The following is an 18,207-nucleotide window of genomic DNA, read 5'->3' as shown; positions in this document are numbered from 1 at the left end:
TGATAAACTTGAAAAAATGTTCCTTTCTTCAGAGGGAATTATTTTATTTGGGTTTTGTGATTGCAGAAAATGAGCTGAAAATGGACCTAGAGAAAGTTGCAGCTATCGTTAGTTGGCCATCCCCAAAAAGTCTATTGAAAGTTCGTAGTTTTCATGGGTTGGCAAGTTTCTATCGTAAGTTCATACAGAATTTTAGTGAGATCTGCACACCTATGTTGGACACAATCAAAAAGGAAAGTTAGCCTTTTTGTTGGACTGAAGCAGTAGAGAAAAGCTTCCAGGTATTGAAGAAGAAGATCACTAAAAGGCCAATCTTGAGATTGCCTGATTTTAACAAACTTTTTCAAGTTCGTTGTGATGCTAGTGGTACAGCCATTGGGGCCGTACTTAGCCAGGAAGACAAACCTGTTGCTTATTTCAGTGAAAAATTGAATGAAATCAGGTAGCAGTACTCATCTTATGAAAAGGAGTTCTATGCTATCATCCAAGCATTGAAACATTGGAGACACTATTTGCTAGGTAATGAATTTGTTTTGTTTTCTGATAATTCTGCATTGCAGTACATGATGCAACAGCATAAACTGAACCACAAGCATGCAAAGTGGGTTGAGTACTTGCAGAGCTTCACGTTTGTATTGAAGCATATTAGTGGACATGCCAACAAGGTAGCAGATGTGTTGAGTAGGAGAGCTTTGCTCCTACAAGAGAGCACGATACAAGTGTTGGGTTTTGAACACCTAAAAGACTTGTATCAGACAAATGCGGATTTCAAGGAGGCTTATGAAGCCTGCCAAAACCCTTTGTTGAGGAATAATAGTCCATGGCTGGACTATAACTTACAAGAGAAGTTGTTATTTAAAGGAGGACAGCTATGTATTCCCGACTGTTCGATGAGGGAGAACATCATCCGGGAGAAGCACAACGGAGGTCTAGCCGGACATTTCGGCATTGACAAAACCTTGGATCAGCTTAGTCACTTTTATTACTAGCCGAAGATGAGAAGAGATGTGCAGCGATTTGTAACCAGGTGTAAAGTGTGTTAGTTGGCAAAAGGACACAACCAGAATACGGGGCTCTACACACCACTGCCTATTCCAAGTAGACCATGGGACTCAGTCAGCTTGGACTTTGTCTTGGGTCTACCAAGAACGCAGCGAGGTTATGATTCCATTATGGTAGTAGTGGATCGGTTTTCTAAAATGGCACATTTCATTCCATGTAAAAAAACCAGTGATGCCACTCACGTAGCACACTTGTTTTTCACAGAGATTGTCAGGTTGCACGGTTTGCCTAAGTCTATTGTTTCTGACTGGGATGTGAAATTCACAGGACATTTCTGGCTGTGGAAGAAGCTGGACACACAGTTAAATTTCAGTTCCACTTATCACCCACAGACTGATGGACAGACTGAAGTGGTAAACAGGAGCTTGGGAAACCTGCTACGAAGCTTAATTGGAGAAAATTCATGGATGTGGGATTGTGTACTTGCCCAGGCAGAGTTCGCTTACAATGATTCACCGAATCGAAGTACAGGGCACAGTCCTTTTCAGATCTTGTATGGCATGCATCCTCGCGGAGTGCACGAGCTACGAGATCTTGGACACCTAGAGAGAAGAAGTGTTGATGGGGAGGACTTCGCCAAAGCAATGACTGATTTACATGAGAAAATAAAGTTGAAATTGTAGGACAACAGTCAAAAGTATAAACAGCAGGCAGATCTGAAATGACGAGAGGTACAATTTAATGTGGGGGATGAAGTCCTCGCACATTTACGCAAAGAACTATTCCCAAAAGGTGAGTATAATAAGTTGAAGTTTAAAAAAATTGGTCCTTGTAAAATCTTACGCAAATTCTCTACAAATGCCTATGAACTACAGCTGCCTCCAAGAATAGTCATATCGCCTATCTTTAATGTGGCAAATATGTTTCCATACACTGTCAGCCCTGAAGACGACAATTCGACACATCCAGATCGGGATACCCAGATAGGAGGAGGTACTTGGATGAGACAAATGCCTTCGGCTCAACCCCTTGAGATCGAGAGAATCCTCAATACATGAGTAGCCAGGTGAACTTGCAGGAAAGAATACCTATAGTACCTGGTAAAATGGAAAAATCGCCCTATTGAGGACAGTACATGGCTTGATGCAGATCAGATACAACGCGCAGGGTATTCAATTGAGGAGCTTATGGACAGGACAAGATTTTCAGTTGAGGAGCTCATGGATGGGAGCCATGATTTTTCACCTACCCCGGGAGCCTGATGCAGAAGCATATAGCTCAAGTAGGGCATGGTTGTTAATTGTCTCATGCCAGCAGTTGACTTTTTATTGGTTTCATTTAGTGACTATCTCAGCCAATGTTTAGGGTTTATTAATCACTTGTATTTACTTTCGTTTTATTTTATACTAAGCTTGTTTTTAGTTTTTACATCAAGAAAACGACAGTTACTTAAAACTACAAAATGTAACTACTGATAGTTTGATAACTGTCCACAACATGTAGAAAAAAAACACATCAATGTAATGGAGAGATCTATCATAGATTTAAAGGAAATAATAGAAAAGAACAATTTTTTTTAACAGAGAAAAATATTTGCTTTCCTACAATTAATGAATCTCCTATAGAACTACTGAATATTGTTCATTCTCTTTATAAGTGAATAATTACGGACAAACGATTGAAGTTACATAGCAAGCAGAGCGTCCAAGTGCATAACCAGGCAAGTCCAAAGATAGCCCACAAAGACAAAGTAAAACTTGACCAAGATAAGCTACAGGTAATAAACTGTCCCATTGTCACTTAATAATTTGCACTGTGAACAAACAGAAAGGGAGTTTTTTTTTATAAATATACATATATGCAAATAGAGAAGCCGAACAGTAAAAACCCTCTGTTCAAGAAGTAGAATAGAACCAAAAGTCCGACTGTCGATATACATGCACGAAGGCCACAATAGTTACAGGCACACACACATTTAGTTACAAAAAGCCGCTACAGGCTCAGAGCCATAATCAGGCAGACCATAACCCTCCTGAGCACAAAACAAAAAAATAAACTATAATCACATATCCGCAAAGAGACAGGGAACGACACTACCCGATTTTGGGTGCAGGAGGCCGATTTTGGGCATAAGAACCTCCGCGACGGGACTGCGAGTAGCCACCTAAAATCACCCACAGGCGGATGTCAATAACAACAAACCGTAAAGAAGCATAAATCGAATGAACAAGCAACGGAAGGGTTGACTTACCAGACGAGCCGAACCAACCAAGATCAATCAAGGGATTGCACTGCAAAGGTCGCAGCTAAGGAGTTGCCCGCTGAGATAAGGAGCAAAAAATGTCAGTGTTTGCAGAAAAATGAGAGAGAAATAGCTAACATGGAGGGAGAACTTACCTATCAAACCAGCATCAAGAACCAGTTAGAGAGCCGAGCCGCTCCATAGCCACAACTTGCAAATAGGACAAACAGGGATTCAACTGAAAGGTGACTGCATAAAGCAAGCAACCAAAGGACTAATGCAACAACCGAAATATCAACAAAAATTACACAGGGTTGACTGTGAAAGCCTTCCAAGTCTCAAACCAGGGTTTCATTAAACCCATAGTGATTTCCGCCAACAAAACAGAGCAAATCTAGAGGAGCAAAGAATGTCTGAAACGACAAGTCACAAACCCTCAGCGAGAATGGAGCAGAGAACTAGAGTGGTGGAGCGAAACATAAAAAAGAGGAAAGTCAGGATTTCGACTGACTGAAAGAGAAGGAGTGAAATGAAGAACGAGGATAGGACACTTGTCCTCATCACACGAGACCACGATGTTCATATCATGCAACTACCGTAGTTATATCCCAAATCAAAAGATCCACATCATAGTCTAAAGTCATATAATCAAAAACTCAATCAATTAAGGTTGTACAATATAGAGTGCCACTTTATTTCACGCACTATCGATTTGCCAATTATTATTTACAGCGTACCAATACTTTATCCAAGGGCTGGAGGTTGGGCCCGTCCGTTTGGATTGAAATTACTTAATAGAACAAAATGTCACCTTATAAAAGACAACGTACATGGCTGAATGTTTAATACATCCTAGCATGCACGATGTGATGCACATATATATCCAATGGTATATATATGGAAAACCCTAGTATTTTGTGTTATAATGGAAACAGTGAGTTTGAAAAGTTTCACTGTGTAGAACACTGATCTCAATGTTCTAAATATGCTAGGCTTTAATTTTTTTAAAGTAAAAGTGTCGTTATTTATTTTTTAAAAATATGTTTTTAAATGAATTTAGGACTTTCTAAAATCTTAGAGCACTTGTATTATGCAGATTTTATAGTTCAAACTTGTGATTCTAATAAATTTCTGCCAGATTTAAGTAAAACTAACCCAAAAATATATCAAAAACCAAAACACAAAAATTCTAAACTTCAAACCAATAAATTTTAAATTGTTGAAATTTATTTTTTATAGTCTAAAATATTAAAAATAATTCAAGTGTGTAAAATTACAAGTAAAGTGTTTAATTTTAATAGTAATGATTTTCTAAACTTGTTATACACATAAAGACAAAGTATGGAAGAAGAGATTGTATGCACTAACAATTTGATTCAATTAGCCAGGAAACACATACATATATAGGATTACAAAGCAGTTGAGGAGTTGAACAACCTCCTCATAAATAAGATATAAAAACTAAATAAAACTCACAATCTTAATGAGACACAATAAATAGCTTATAATAATATAATATAGAAAACTCAACAATTTTCCATTATTCTGTGTGCACCTTTAATCAAAAAATGTGTTTTCTACCACACCTAATATAGTTCTAAATGACTCATACTTTTCCTTTCCAAAAAGATTTGTAAAGATGCCAGTCACATTATCAGTAATATTATAATAAATTAAAGTAATTTCTTTAGATTGCATCTTTTCCCTGACAAAATGATAATGAGTTTCAATATGTTTTGATCTTGCATGGTACACAAGATTGTTGGCCAATTTGATTGAGCTTTGATTGTCACACTTGATAATTGTTGGCATTTTCTATTCTTCTCCAACATCTTTGAGAATTCACCGCAACCAAACTGCTTCACATGTAGCACTACACAAAGTTTTATATTCAACTTCAGTTGATGATAAAGAAACAGTTGGATGTTTCATGCTACTCCATGCCACGATCCCAAATCTAATGTTGAATGCATATCTTGAAGTTAACCTTTTGTCATCAGGGTTTCCAACCCAAATTGAACCAGAGTAACCTGGCAACTCAACATTAAAGGCATTAGTATATTTAATACCATAATTAATAGTCTCCTTAAGATACCGAAGGACACCCTTTGTTGATTTCTAATAGCTTTTAAGAGGTTTTGCCATGAACTGACTCAACATGTTGACTGAATATGCAATATTTGGCCTAGTTGTAGTGAGATAGTTTAGGCTTCCCACTAATTGATGATACAATGTGTCATCCACCTCTCTTGTACCATCATCATTGTAGAGTTTGATATATTGTTCTAAAGGTACTAACAATGCTTTACATTGATCCATTTTGAACCTTTTGAGTCACTCTCTGATATTTATTATGTGTAACCATAATTTTTCCAGCTTCTCTCACCTAAAGACTTAAACAATAATGCAATTCACCAAGGTCTTTCATTTAAAACACCTGTGACAACTACCATTTAACTTCATCAATCAATTTATAAGAATTGCATATTATTATAATATCATCAACATATAGGAAAATCAAAACAACATGCCTTTTCTGATCTATTCTAATATAGAGATTAAGATAACTTTTAGTTTTCATAAAACCCTTCTGAAGAACAAAAGAATCAATCTATATGAAGTGCATGTATATCCAAGGGTATATGTGGTAAACTCTAATATTTTGGGTTCCAATGGAAACCATGAGTTTGAAAAGTTTGATGGTGCAATATTCTATATCAGATTTTTTTATGTTTTAGTTATTTTTTGGAATTAGATAATAAAAAATTCGGTGATATCTTGTTTTTTTAGCTTTTTAAAATTATTATGTTTTCTAATGGATAAATGGATAACCTTATAATATTTGGATTATGTATATTTTACAATTTAAAATCATCACAATTTAGACTTGTGTTTTCAAGGAATATCTACATGATTTTAAATAAAATTGACAAAAAGATATACCAAAAATGAAGCAAAACATAAACTAGCAATTGCCCTAAAAGGTGCAAAGAAATGGAGATGGGATTTTTAAATTGAAGAAGTTGTACTTTGGTTTCCATACAATTTAAGCTTTTTGTAATGTTTTTAAAATTATATGTTTGAGAATTTTTGTTTTGGCATTTATATATAAGGTCAAGGGGTCTATGGTTAAATCTGTTATATATTAACTTATGTCTTGACTTGTTGTTTATGAGTTTGAATGTGTTAACTTTCCTAAGAATGGACTAAACAAATTGATTGAAGAGTAAAAGAACTATTATCCAACAACTACTTATGGACCAATACTAATGTTATCCATCCCAAAGCGAAGGACACTTAAGAATCAGGGCAATAGAGTGGAAATCTAGGTCGAGATTACCCATAGAAAGAAACATGGAAGGAAGCTTGGTTTCAATTGAGGCAATATAATGACACTCATAGCTACAAAAGTGGGTTTAATATGGCCTTTGATCCTTGTGAAAAATACATGAAAATTATTAGAGTGGGTTTGAATGTTTTCTTCATTTTCTCTCGATATTGAGTGAGATGTGTTTGTGTGGGGGTACTTCAATAACTAAATCTACATAAGGAAATTATGTTGGTTGCCAATTCATGAAATTGAGTAATGTTTTCCTTCATTTTCTTTGGATTTTGGAGTGTGATGTATTTGTGTGATGGTCTTTTAGTAACTAAAGTTTCAGGAAGAATTAATGATTATTGTCAAAGTCAGATTTCCTCAATGTATTTTCAAAGTCAGATTTCCTCAATGTATGCTATGATCTCCCCCGGATGCGGGTGTATAGACAGGATTTAATTCTGATGGGACAGGGGTGGCACGAGGTGGGATGACACCTGCCTACCCAGTACAGAATGGATACACGGTTTATGAACGGAGGCTCTCGGTATTTGGAAAGTGCAGTGCTCATTTGTTTCATGTCAAGCGGCTCTGGATCTCCCATCCTGTCCGTCGCTCTAGTTAATGCCTTCGCACGCTCCGGCTCGTCTCAGACCTCAGCTCTATTCATTGCAATAGTAATGGCGGATGCTTCTCGATGCGTGAAGGAGGTTGATACTTTAAGGCTCAGCCATGAGTTTGCTATGGAGCCGCTTTCGTCGATTCATCTGCATTACTATCCCGCTTCTGGTCTCAGCTATGGTTTCTGTCTGTATAATGTTGGCTCCATCATCTCTGTTGCCTCTTGTAGCTTGAAAGGGGAGGCTGCTCTGAAGCTTTTCTCTGGTCTTTCTGCGGAGCCGCCTCCATCAATCCCTTGATTTTTCTCTTGGGCCTCTAGCCTTCGCTTTTTTGGTCTTCTAATTTGCTCTGGCCTTGTCATTGCTGCTGCCCCGCCTCGCTTTTCTCCCGCTGCTTTTGTCTCCCCAATGCCTCATCTGCGCCATAGAATGCGGTCCCGCAGGGGCCACCCTCAGCGCGTGCCTTCCAGCCCTTCCTCCGACTCGCCTTCCCTTTCCAGTGATTTCTCTGTCGACCACTACCCTCGCACCCGAAGTGGGAGAGGGCGTCTTCTTGATTCCAGCCACTATCCTGTGCCTTCTCCCTCGTCTGGCTCTGCGCTCTTCACCTTCAACTGCTCTCTGAACCGCCCAAGGATTATCGCTCACATTTTGGTGGTCTTCCATGAGGAAGCCCAGGAGGGGGAGTCTAGCTCTCATCAGGAGGGCCCTGGCTCTGTCACTGTTCTAGCTTCGAACCTCCAGATGGGGATTGGCAGCGCGTCTTTGCAGGCTCCAGATGCTCAAGCTCACAGAGCTCAGGCGGTGGTGATGGCACCGGCTGATCCTGGTCCTTCCAATTCTGAAGCTGCTCTTGCAGGGGATATGCCTGATACAGGTTGGTGTCGTATAGTTGAAGAGCCTCCAGATGATTAGTTTGCTCACTGTTGCCTTGCTATCGTGCCATGCGGCCCATACTATTGGGCAAGTTTTTGTTCAGATTGCTATGTGGAATTTTAGTTCATTTTTGAATTTTTGTAAACTCTGCAATATCAAGAAGATCATAACTTGTTCCCCTGCGTGGGTTCTGATAACTGGTTCAAGACTGAGCTCCCTGACATGGGGCAGTTTCCTTCTATGCTTATCTTGACAACTATGCCTCTCTTCTGGGTAGTGTTTTTGACTTCGGTCACGTTGTAATTTTACTCCCTTTATGTTAATAGATTAATCTTATTAAAAAAAATAAAAAGTTGTATGCTATGACTTAGTGAAGATTACTTCAAAAATGAAGGAACCTTCCAATACAAGGAAAGATCTTGGTAGATTTGGATTTAAGATGGATCTATGCTAGTTTAATTTCCTCCTTTAAATAGGCTATATTCCACATGAATACCATGGGTTCTCATCAACCTGGAGCTCAAAAACACTACTAACTTGATCAAGTCAAGTTTACCTTATTATTTTAGTTTAAAGTTATTTTTGTTTTAAGGTAGATTTATTTTTAATTGTCTTTATTTTATTTTTGACCAAGTAAAAATGTTTAAGGTAAACCATATCTCTTCCATATTGGGTGGCTAGAGCACCTCAGAGCCCAATATGAATTATACCATTTAAATAGAGACTTTATTTTATTATTGAATAAAGTAAAATATCCTATAAAATATTTAATAAATGACTATTGAATATTTTATTTTTACATGTTTTAAATTGAAATTTTAATTAAAGTGAAATTATTTTTACATTCTTATTTAACTAATGACTATTGAAAATTTTATTTTTACATGTTTTAAATGATAATTTTAATTAAAGTGAAATTATTTTTACATTCTTACAAAATAATTAGAAAATTTTGAATGATTATAGGCCTAGTCTAACTTATAGACGAGATGACCTTTGCCACGAAAATTTTTCTGGTTAATTTTTCAGTTTAAGTTGTTTAATCTGTAGAATTTGAATGTTGAATCCATTTATGCATTTTAAACAATAAAAATTCAAATTCTTGCTTGAAATTGTTTTACCCAGTGAAAAATTCTATTTCGTCTATAAGTTAGGCCACGCCATGATTATATACTTTTTAATCAGAGCCTCTATAAACTTTTCATATACAAAATATTATTGAATAATACAAAAGTTCCCATAAATATCTAGCAAATGTGATTAATGCATTCAAAAACCAAATATGGTAAGTGTGTTATTTCAATTTTGCTTTATGGTGCGGATAGTGATGTTGTAAATCCATTACATAGTAACTTATGTCTTGACTTCTTGTTTATGAGTTTGAATGAGTTAACTTTCCTAAAAATGGACCAAACAAATTAATTGAAGAGTAACATATAATATCCAACAACTACTTATGGACTAATGCTGATGTTATCCATCCCAAAGTGTAGGGCACTTAAGAATCAATAATTAGGGAACGGAGTGGAAATCTAGGTCAAAATTACCTATACAAAGAAATATGGAAGGAGCCTTGGTTTCAATTGAGGTAATATAATGACACTCAAAGCTACAAACGGTGACCTTTGATCCTTGTGAAAAATGTATGAAAATTATTAGAGTGGGTTGAATGTTTTTCTTCATTTTATCTCGATATTGAGTGAAATGTATTTGTGTAGGGGTACTTCAATAACTAAATCTACCTAAAGAAATTATGTTGATTGTTAATTTATGAAACTAAGTAATATTTTCTTTCATTTTCTTTAGATTTTGGAGTGTGATGTATCTATGTAATAGACTTTTAATAACTAAAGTTTCAAAAAAATTTAATAATTAAGTTCAATGTCAAATCTCCTCACTACCTACTATGATCTACTGAAAATTACTTCGAAAATTCCTTCCCATACAAGACTGTATTCCACATATATACGATATTAATCAATATGATTTTGCTAACCACTTTATGATTTTGCTAAGAATATAGTTGTGCTCATGGTTCGGATAATTAGTGAAGGGACCATGGATTTCTATTTGAATGCACATATAAAAGTAAAATATGTTTTGATGGCATTATCCATCTGCGGCATTCCAGCGTGTCGTTTCCTCCTCCTGCAGATTCCAATGGTGGAATGATGATCGACGAGGATGGAGTAGGTGTGAAAGGGATAGGAGAAAACCCACCCTTAAATTAAACTTGCAGACGTGGACAGGTAAATGGCTGTATTTGAGCGGTAGTAAGCGGTTTCGAAGATGGAAAACGGAAATATCTATTGGCCTTAATGTTTTTATATTATTAGAATTCGATTTTCTAAATTCAAGTGGATGAAATATTATAGTTTCATACAGTGCCTAAAGTGCTTTTCATTCTCAACCCGTCCTCATAAAGTTTGAACCTAAGACTTGGAGAGAACTAAACCCAACACAAACTGATCTACACCTCATAGATAAATCACATTTTAAATTTATTTCTCTTCCTAGCTCAATTCGTCTTATCTTACTCACATATTTAAATATGGATCCCGTACCCATTGCACTCACATATTAAATCTGGGTCCCCTTAGATTCCAGGGTTTCTCTTGTACCTATTATTTCATCTACAAGTCAAACCAGGTCTTATTTAGTTTGGCTATCAATATTTCTAGAACTATAGCTCCATTAATTCATTGGGCAGTGTATGCCACTCTACAAAATCCAACAAGTGACATATATTTCCCTGTGAATTAATAGAACTATAAGCTCCACTATGTGCTACCCTACAAAATCCAACAAGTGACATATATTTCCCTATGCATTAATGGAAATATAAACTCTAGACAAAAAAACCTCCTAAAACTTTCCCATCCCAAACTTTTCTCTTCTCACCCTACAAAGTTAGCATAAATATTTTAATTAATTTTTAAATAAAACTAAAAACTCAACCATTTTATTGATTACTCTTTTCATATGTAAGAAGTAAGAACCCTTTGTAAATGTTATGATCACATTATCTATTTTGATACGTTGCAACCAAAAAAATTGAGTCTTACTAAACAGATTATATGATCAATAAAAAAATGTTACTTATTATATGATCAATAAAAAAATTGATTAAAAAAATGATACTTATAGCCTTTTCTAGAAGATGTGACAGGGTCAAGTAACAGTGTCCAATGAGATTAGACGGGAGTATAGAGGGCCACAATATGCATGGGACATTCATGAATCCTTGACGAAATTTTTAGCATTGACATATGGAAGGAATTTATTTCTTGTTGCAATTCTTTACCAAATTGTTGCAGAAGCAGCACGAAAAATGCTTCTGTGGATTCGTGTAAAGATAACAAGTGAAAGAGCGTAAAAGATGAAATACAAATTTGGGGGCACAGACAAGAAGTCACCCTTTAGATGCAAAATAAGTCACCATATAGATGGAAATGTTGGTGCAAAGAAGGGTACATATACAGTGGAATATGACCTGTTTGGGTTTTTGTCTGGTTGTCTTTTTTTTCTACCTAAAATCCCAGTTTGGTCGGCTTCGTTTTAACCCCAAATCCCTTGTTTCCTTAAACAGAATTTAACTACTGTGTGATGTATAAAAAAATCACAAATTCTCATTTACTGAACTAGCAGATCCTGTCCTTTACCCCTCTACCTGATGGACGGATTCTTTTACTGAAGCCATCAAGCTTAATAAACATAATGATAGTACAACAGTCATGGCCATGTTTAAGATTTTAATCTACACGGTTCACGGCCAGGTTTAAGACAGAAGCCCTACACTGTATCTAACCTTTCAAAGAGTTGGTTCTTCGTTGCATGCATATATCAACACACTGGATACCAAGATCGAAACTTAGAAACAGTCTTAGGAAATAGTCTTAAAAAAATTATGAAGAATGAGATTAAAAGAAACTCATATCAATTTTACATACAAGATCAGATGCTCATATCAATTTTATATACAATATCCAGGATATCATATGGCAAAACTCAAATTCATAGAGGCCAGTTCATGGCGTCCTGCTTCTCTCAAAACTGTGCAAAATTTATCTACATAGAATTTGCTTCCTGAGATTCCTGGAAGTTCCTTGGTAAGTCCTCACTAGCAATCCCACCCCAAGACACATCCCAAGACCAATCCCAATACCAAACCTTAATCCGGAGTCGATCCAAGAATCATCCAGCTGCTCCTGTTCTTCCATCCTGGACTCCCAATCAAAGTCACAGTCACAGCCACTGTTCGACTCAACGAAACTGCTTTCAGAATCATCAGATTCAGGATCTGTATCACTGAAATCAGAGCAACTTTCTTCAGTCTCGTTTCCCTCCGGAATAACCTCCAAAGTGCAATGGTGGACGCGTTTCCTTCTGGGAAGGAGTTGCAGAGTGTGAGTTAAAATTATCGGGGAGCCAGAGATCCGACCCGAGATGTATACGTCTACAGTCGGGATGGACATGGCGTCCCAGGACAATTTTGACGAATACTCCAGCCGGCTGCTGCACTCCACGGTCCATGTCGTTTCAGGCATGAGATCTTCGCCAAATTCCTGTTTTTTCTCCAGTGTTCCAAAGATAAGAGGCTCGTCCCTCAAGTACACTTCAAAACAGAGGTTGTCACTCGTCCGAATGGTGTCTGTGCCGACGTATATGATTTCGCCTTCTGATTTTTCTTCGACTCGGTTCCGCTGGAGCGTGAGAAATGCGCTAGAAGACGGATGGAATCGGCGCTCGTTGATCTCCAAGGCCACAGCATTGCTGCGCGGTAAGAAATGCAGGGTTAAAGATTCAGGAATCTGTACGGTTTTGCTAAATCCAGAAGCATTCAATTTCATGCAGAATACTTTCATGTCGAGCCATTGTTTCCCCCTCTTGGCGCGGATTGGACCGTCTGGGAAGGGCCGGGAGGTTATGTGGCACATTTTGACATACAATTCTCTCACAGCTTTTCTGACCTTTAAATTGACCCGACAAGTTTCGAACTCAAACCTGAAAAATGTCAACCAGAAATAATCTCTGACCTCAAAATAGTCCAAAGCGTTGAATCAACAGATCTCTTGTGCTCCAGGCAAATAATCTCACAGCCCTGAAATTGATATTTTAAGTAGAAATTCCTGCGAACTTTATAACGCTAGATCTGTGGAGAAATTATGAGACTCTCAAGCCTCCGAAGTCTTCAATGTCCCTGAAGATTTCTCCGCTGTGCTGTTATTTTCCTCTGCAGATACACCAAAGACAATATGAGCAAGCTCCTCAGACGTGAATCGGCGATATCACTCCGTATTCAGAAGACGCATTTATATAAGAGTGCACAAATAATCCCTGCTTTAATAGATGTAGACCAGACAGGAAGCAGATAATGTATTTACATATGGCCACTGGCCAGTATCTTTTTCCCCAAGAAACCAGACGCTAGTCCATCCCGCCCGTGGAAAAATACAAGAAACGAAGCAAATACCAGGTAGTTACAGCGGAAGATCTGGCAGACACTGTCTGATACCCTAAAAAATAATATGCTAGAGTTCACCCTAGAAAACTTTCCGAAATCTTTCCAACTTTTAAATGACGAAAATTAAATTATTGCAATATATCCCGTCAAAATCTGCTACTCCTTACCAATTTGCAACAAGATGCCAAATCTATAAATTAAACGAATAAATTACTATAAACTAATGCAATGTGCAGACACATTGAATTTATTTTTTCCGAGTGATATCCTAATCAGCGGCAGACCACAGATCATAAATTAAACAGCTTTTCAAAACCAGGCAAAGTTCTGTGTGTTGCCAGCAATGGAATATGTGGTATCCACTACACATATTCCGATGACGCAACTACGCTAAATTCAATGAATTTGTTTAAATACCTCAGTCGCACAATACCACCGGCCGCACGCGGTATTCCAGCGTCTTTTCTTTTATGTTTCTTTGCAGCTTCCAGCGATGGAATAAGGTCAATGATGGCGGCTGTGTCAAAGTGGTAAGAACCTGCAACGGTGGACAGGTAAATCGCTATAGTACACATCAATCTGTTTTGAATGTAGGTAAGTGATTCGAGGGTAGTGCATAAATAGCGGCTGGCTTTAATTTTCTAATATTATTTTATTAGTAATTTCCTCTGAAGGTTTCATAGGATTAGGATTGTTAAATTGTAATAATTTCTAAGATTAACAATCCTAATAATTTCTAAGATGGTTAAATTGTAATAATTTTGAAGATATATGTACATTTGAATTTAACATTTCAATATTATTAGTTTTTCAGGGTAGAATACAACATTATTTAATAAAAAATGAAAAGTGCAATCTCAATCTATTAATTGATTAACTTTGTAATGTTAATATGAAAATAACAAAATCAAATTGAGAATATAGTTTAATTTCCTCAAATAAATAAAAAAATTTGACCCAATTACTTAATTTGATCAATGACTAACTATAAAAATGGATGAATAGAAAAACTTAACTTAATTGGAGCAATGGATAACTATAAAAATGGATGAATAGAAAGTTAAACTAACCCAATAAAATTGTTAATTGTTTTGTTTTAAAATATATTTTTACTTATGTCCACATGGGGTAGCTCAAGTGGCAAGGGTTGTGGAAATGAAGTCTCATCGAACCGGAAGTTTTGGGTTCAAATCTTGGGCTACCCCTCCCCCGTAGAGGGGTATATAATGGACATGTAAATCGGAGAGTCCCACCCCAGCTTACAAAAAAAAATATATATTTTTACTTATTGATTCTTTATGAATGAAATGATTTTAATTTATATAATTTAAAAACATAAAAAAAATGTCATCTTTAATATAACTATAAAATTATTAGTAATAATAATACAACCGTGATTTTTTTTTAAACAAATTAATTAATTTACGTTCACTTTAATTTCACATTCATTAAGTTTCTATGAAATATATTTCAACTTTAATATTATTTAAACTTCTAAGAAATATATTTCAACTTCAATAGTATTTAAGGTGATTTTAACGTATTTTTTTATATGTGACAACGCTATTAATTTGACATTTTTTACTATGCAAAATAATTCAACATGGTTGGGGAATTCTTCTACATTCCTTCTAAATTGTAAGTGCCTTTGAGCAAAAGTTGGCTTACAAGTAGTTGTATTCTCCCGCATTGAAATAAAAACATAGCATTTGATTTTTCTAACTCTAATAAAAGTAAAGTTACAATCTAAAATAATACTAGGTGAGTCGAGATTGGAACTGAAATTCCTTGAAGTCCTTTTACATGCGAGTTGAGATTCAAGATGTCAAATGCCTTTGAGTTCTTTCACATGGGAAAAGTAGAAGTGAACAATGTTAACGAAGTAGAAGTGAGATGAAAAATGTTAAATTGTAATAAATATATATATATATATATATATATATATATATATATTTCAATTTAAAAAGGTAATTGGCCCAAGGTTGGGTAAGTTAATATTAAGTTTTGCATTATAGAAAAGTGAGTTAATATAAAGTTTTAAGTATTAGAGAGTTTGTTTGTATAAGAGTGATAAGAAGCTCAAGAATTGAGAGTTCAAGATTGGGATTGTTGAGATGCCACTTATTTAGTAGTTCTCGTTGAAGTTGAATTGGCACTCCTTAAGAGTCAAGACACCCAATCATATCTAGTAGCTTTAGTTGAAGTTGAATTAACACTCCTTAAGGGTCAAGACATTGAATCACTCAAGCGTTGAGGCTTTATATTGGTATCATTCAAGCCATACAATGTTAAAAAGTGGAGAATAATTAATTGAGAGGGTTGTCTTTATGGTTGAGAACATCCCAATTAGTTCTTTAAGATAGCATAACCATTCTTCTTATATTATATGACACCATGCCACATTATATGCCACACCAATGATGAATGAACTTTCCATACATGCCAATGGGGCTAAAGATGATGAATAGGAAATCCAAGAATGTGAAGCCAAGATAACCCAATCTTGGTGACTATACATGTGATAACATGGAGAAGAAGATTTTACTACTCTTAAACGGAATTGGAACGATTTCCTTGAGTGCCAAAAGAATTATAACCATTTGTAATGAGAAATATTTTTTTAAATCTCAAAGAAAAAAATAAGAAGTTGCACAATGTATTCTTGGCATGAGATTAAAAACACAAGTCCTATTTTTAGAGAGGGTGACTAAAATTAAAGTAAAAACAAAAGTTTAAGCCAAGAATAAGAACTTTTATAAACAAGGTCGCATAGTTAGTGTTCTTTGCCACTTAGTTTAATAAAATATTTTAATGTCATGATGTGTTGTATGTACTCCAAACAATAATAAAATTGTAAAATGAGTTATATGAATATTTATTTAACTTTTTTTATTAATTTTTATAATATAATAAACTTTGTTTTGGTAGATAAAACTTATATATATATATATATAATTGACATTGAAGAAAATGATAACAAGTTGATAATTATTTATTTAATATTGAATGATGACAATTTTTTTTTTATATAATGCTCATATTATAGTACACATGTCATGTCATTAGAGTATAGATTGATATAATGAGTTGTACAAATTGTACACATGTTATTTTTACATTTTTTTCAAATTTAGATTTTTTTAATTTTTTTTTAATTAAAAAAATAAAACCCATAAAAATTGTCTATTCAATACTTTACACCAACAAGAAAATAGAACTTTTGATTTTAATTACAAACTATTTGTGTTTATGGTACTTAGTGATTAATATATAATGTTATTTTTCAAATTATTTTTACACTGTAAGGCGTTTCCATTTGAAATGAATTGCACCAGCTGCCGCCATGTCCTATTGTTCACTGTGGATTTGTGGCGTTAGACGATTGAACGAATTTTGATCGTTGATAAAAAACTGAAATAAGTTATGAATAACAAAAAAACGGTTAATGAAGAAGCGTGTTCCGTCCATGGAGAAGCTTGATATGAAAGAATATTGCTCCCAAGTTCAACTGACTGTAAATGTTTTGGGGTCTGTCATGGTGCCGCCTTTTCGACCTTCTCCCAGAGCCTATATCAGTCTTTGGCTTGTATTCTAGCTGGTGACTGACAACGCAATTACAATTGCTCGGCCTACGCTAGATCTAGGCCCTACTCCGAGGATTGCAGGGCGGTTCCCTTGATTCAGAGTCTGATAATTATTACAGAGATGGGGTGGTTCCCTTGATTCAAAGTCCGATAATTATTACAGAGATGGCCATGGGGATCATCGTTGTGAGCATTCTGCTATTCGTCACTGTCATCTAGGTTTGGATTAAGCTTAAGGGCAACCCGTCTGAAACCATGACAACGATCTGCCCGTGCAAATCTACATCTGTGGCAACAACGACATCAAGTGTCCGAGAACCAGCAGTGAGATCATCCTTGTGAGCATTCTGGTATGCGTCATTGTCATCTGGGTTTGGTTCAAGCTTAAGGTTGACCCGTCTGAAACCATGACAAATTGTAAATTCTAAGAGATGTCTTTAAATATTGTAAATAAAAAAGTAATTCATATTTATATAAGAAAATTGCATGCATTATCTTTAATTTACCATCATGGCGACTGTAATTAGTTCTATGCAGAAAAATTACTATGATAAAAAACAATTTTGGAACAATGAAGAAAGAAACCTTTGCTGAGACAAAATCAAATAGAGGAAAAATTAATTCCCTTAAGTGTGTACAATCCATTCACAAGATTAAAAAAATTGGCGAATTTATTTCAATTATGAAAACAGATTTTGTTAAATAGCACTGCATCATATATTTTGTTGTTAAAATCATGCCATTAAATAAGTATAAAAATGCACCTACTCTTTTTACGTTTCAGTCTGAGATGTTTGATAACCTAATTATTGCTTGCTGAGAAGGGAATGTGATTATCTGCATTTGTTATGCCAACGTTGAAGTTTCAGAAATGATTTTGGGAGAGTAGCATCTCAACTATATATTATATCTCAATTATGTATTATATATTGCTATTAACATCACTTGCCAGCCGTAGTGATAGAAAATCAACCAAAACTTTAGGCTCCAAACACCCACTTCAATACTCAAAATATTAATATTCCTAGGTCCAACAGGAAGAAAGAAGGCACGAATAAAATGTTCTCTACAACGTTGTGCAATTAGAGGAATTCCCAATGCCG

The 18,207-nt window shown here is 35.6% G+C and overlaps 1 protein-coding gene across 1 annotated transcript; it reads right to left on the bottom strand.

Annotated features, from left to right (window-relative positions):
- Nucleotides 1–11,961: 11,961 nt before the first annotated feature.
- On the bottom strand, nt 11,962–13,765 carry LOC149151490 (uncharacterized protein At1g01500-like). Its single transcript, XM_089439055.1, has 2 exons — nt 13,441–13,765; nt 11,962–13,289 (listed from the first exon to the last, which is right to left on the bottom strand). Exon 2 carries the CDS (start codon nt 12,991–12,993, stop codon nt 12,121–12,123), a length of 873 nt encoding a protein of 290 aa, XP_089295181.1. The 5' UTR covers nt 12,994–13,289; nt 13,441–13,765; the 3' UTR covers nt 11,962–12,120.
- Between the last annotated feature and the right edge of the window lie 4,442 nt (nt 13,766–18,207).

Source organism: Pinus tabuliformis, chromosome 9, assembly GCF_031772625.1.
Source record: "Pinus tabuliformis cultivar Carrire ecotype Pingquan chromosome 9, CPIR1, whole genome shotgun sequence".
NCBI classification, from domain to species: Eukaryota; Viridiplantae; Streptophyta; class Pinopsida; order Pinales; family Pinaceae; genus Pinus; species Pinus tabuliformis.
This window is presented reverse-complemented; position numbering and strand designations above follow the sequence as displayed.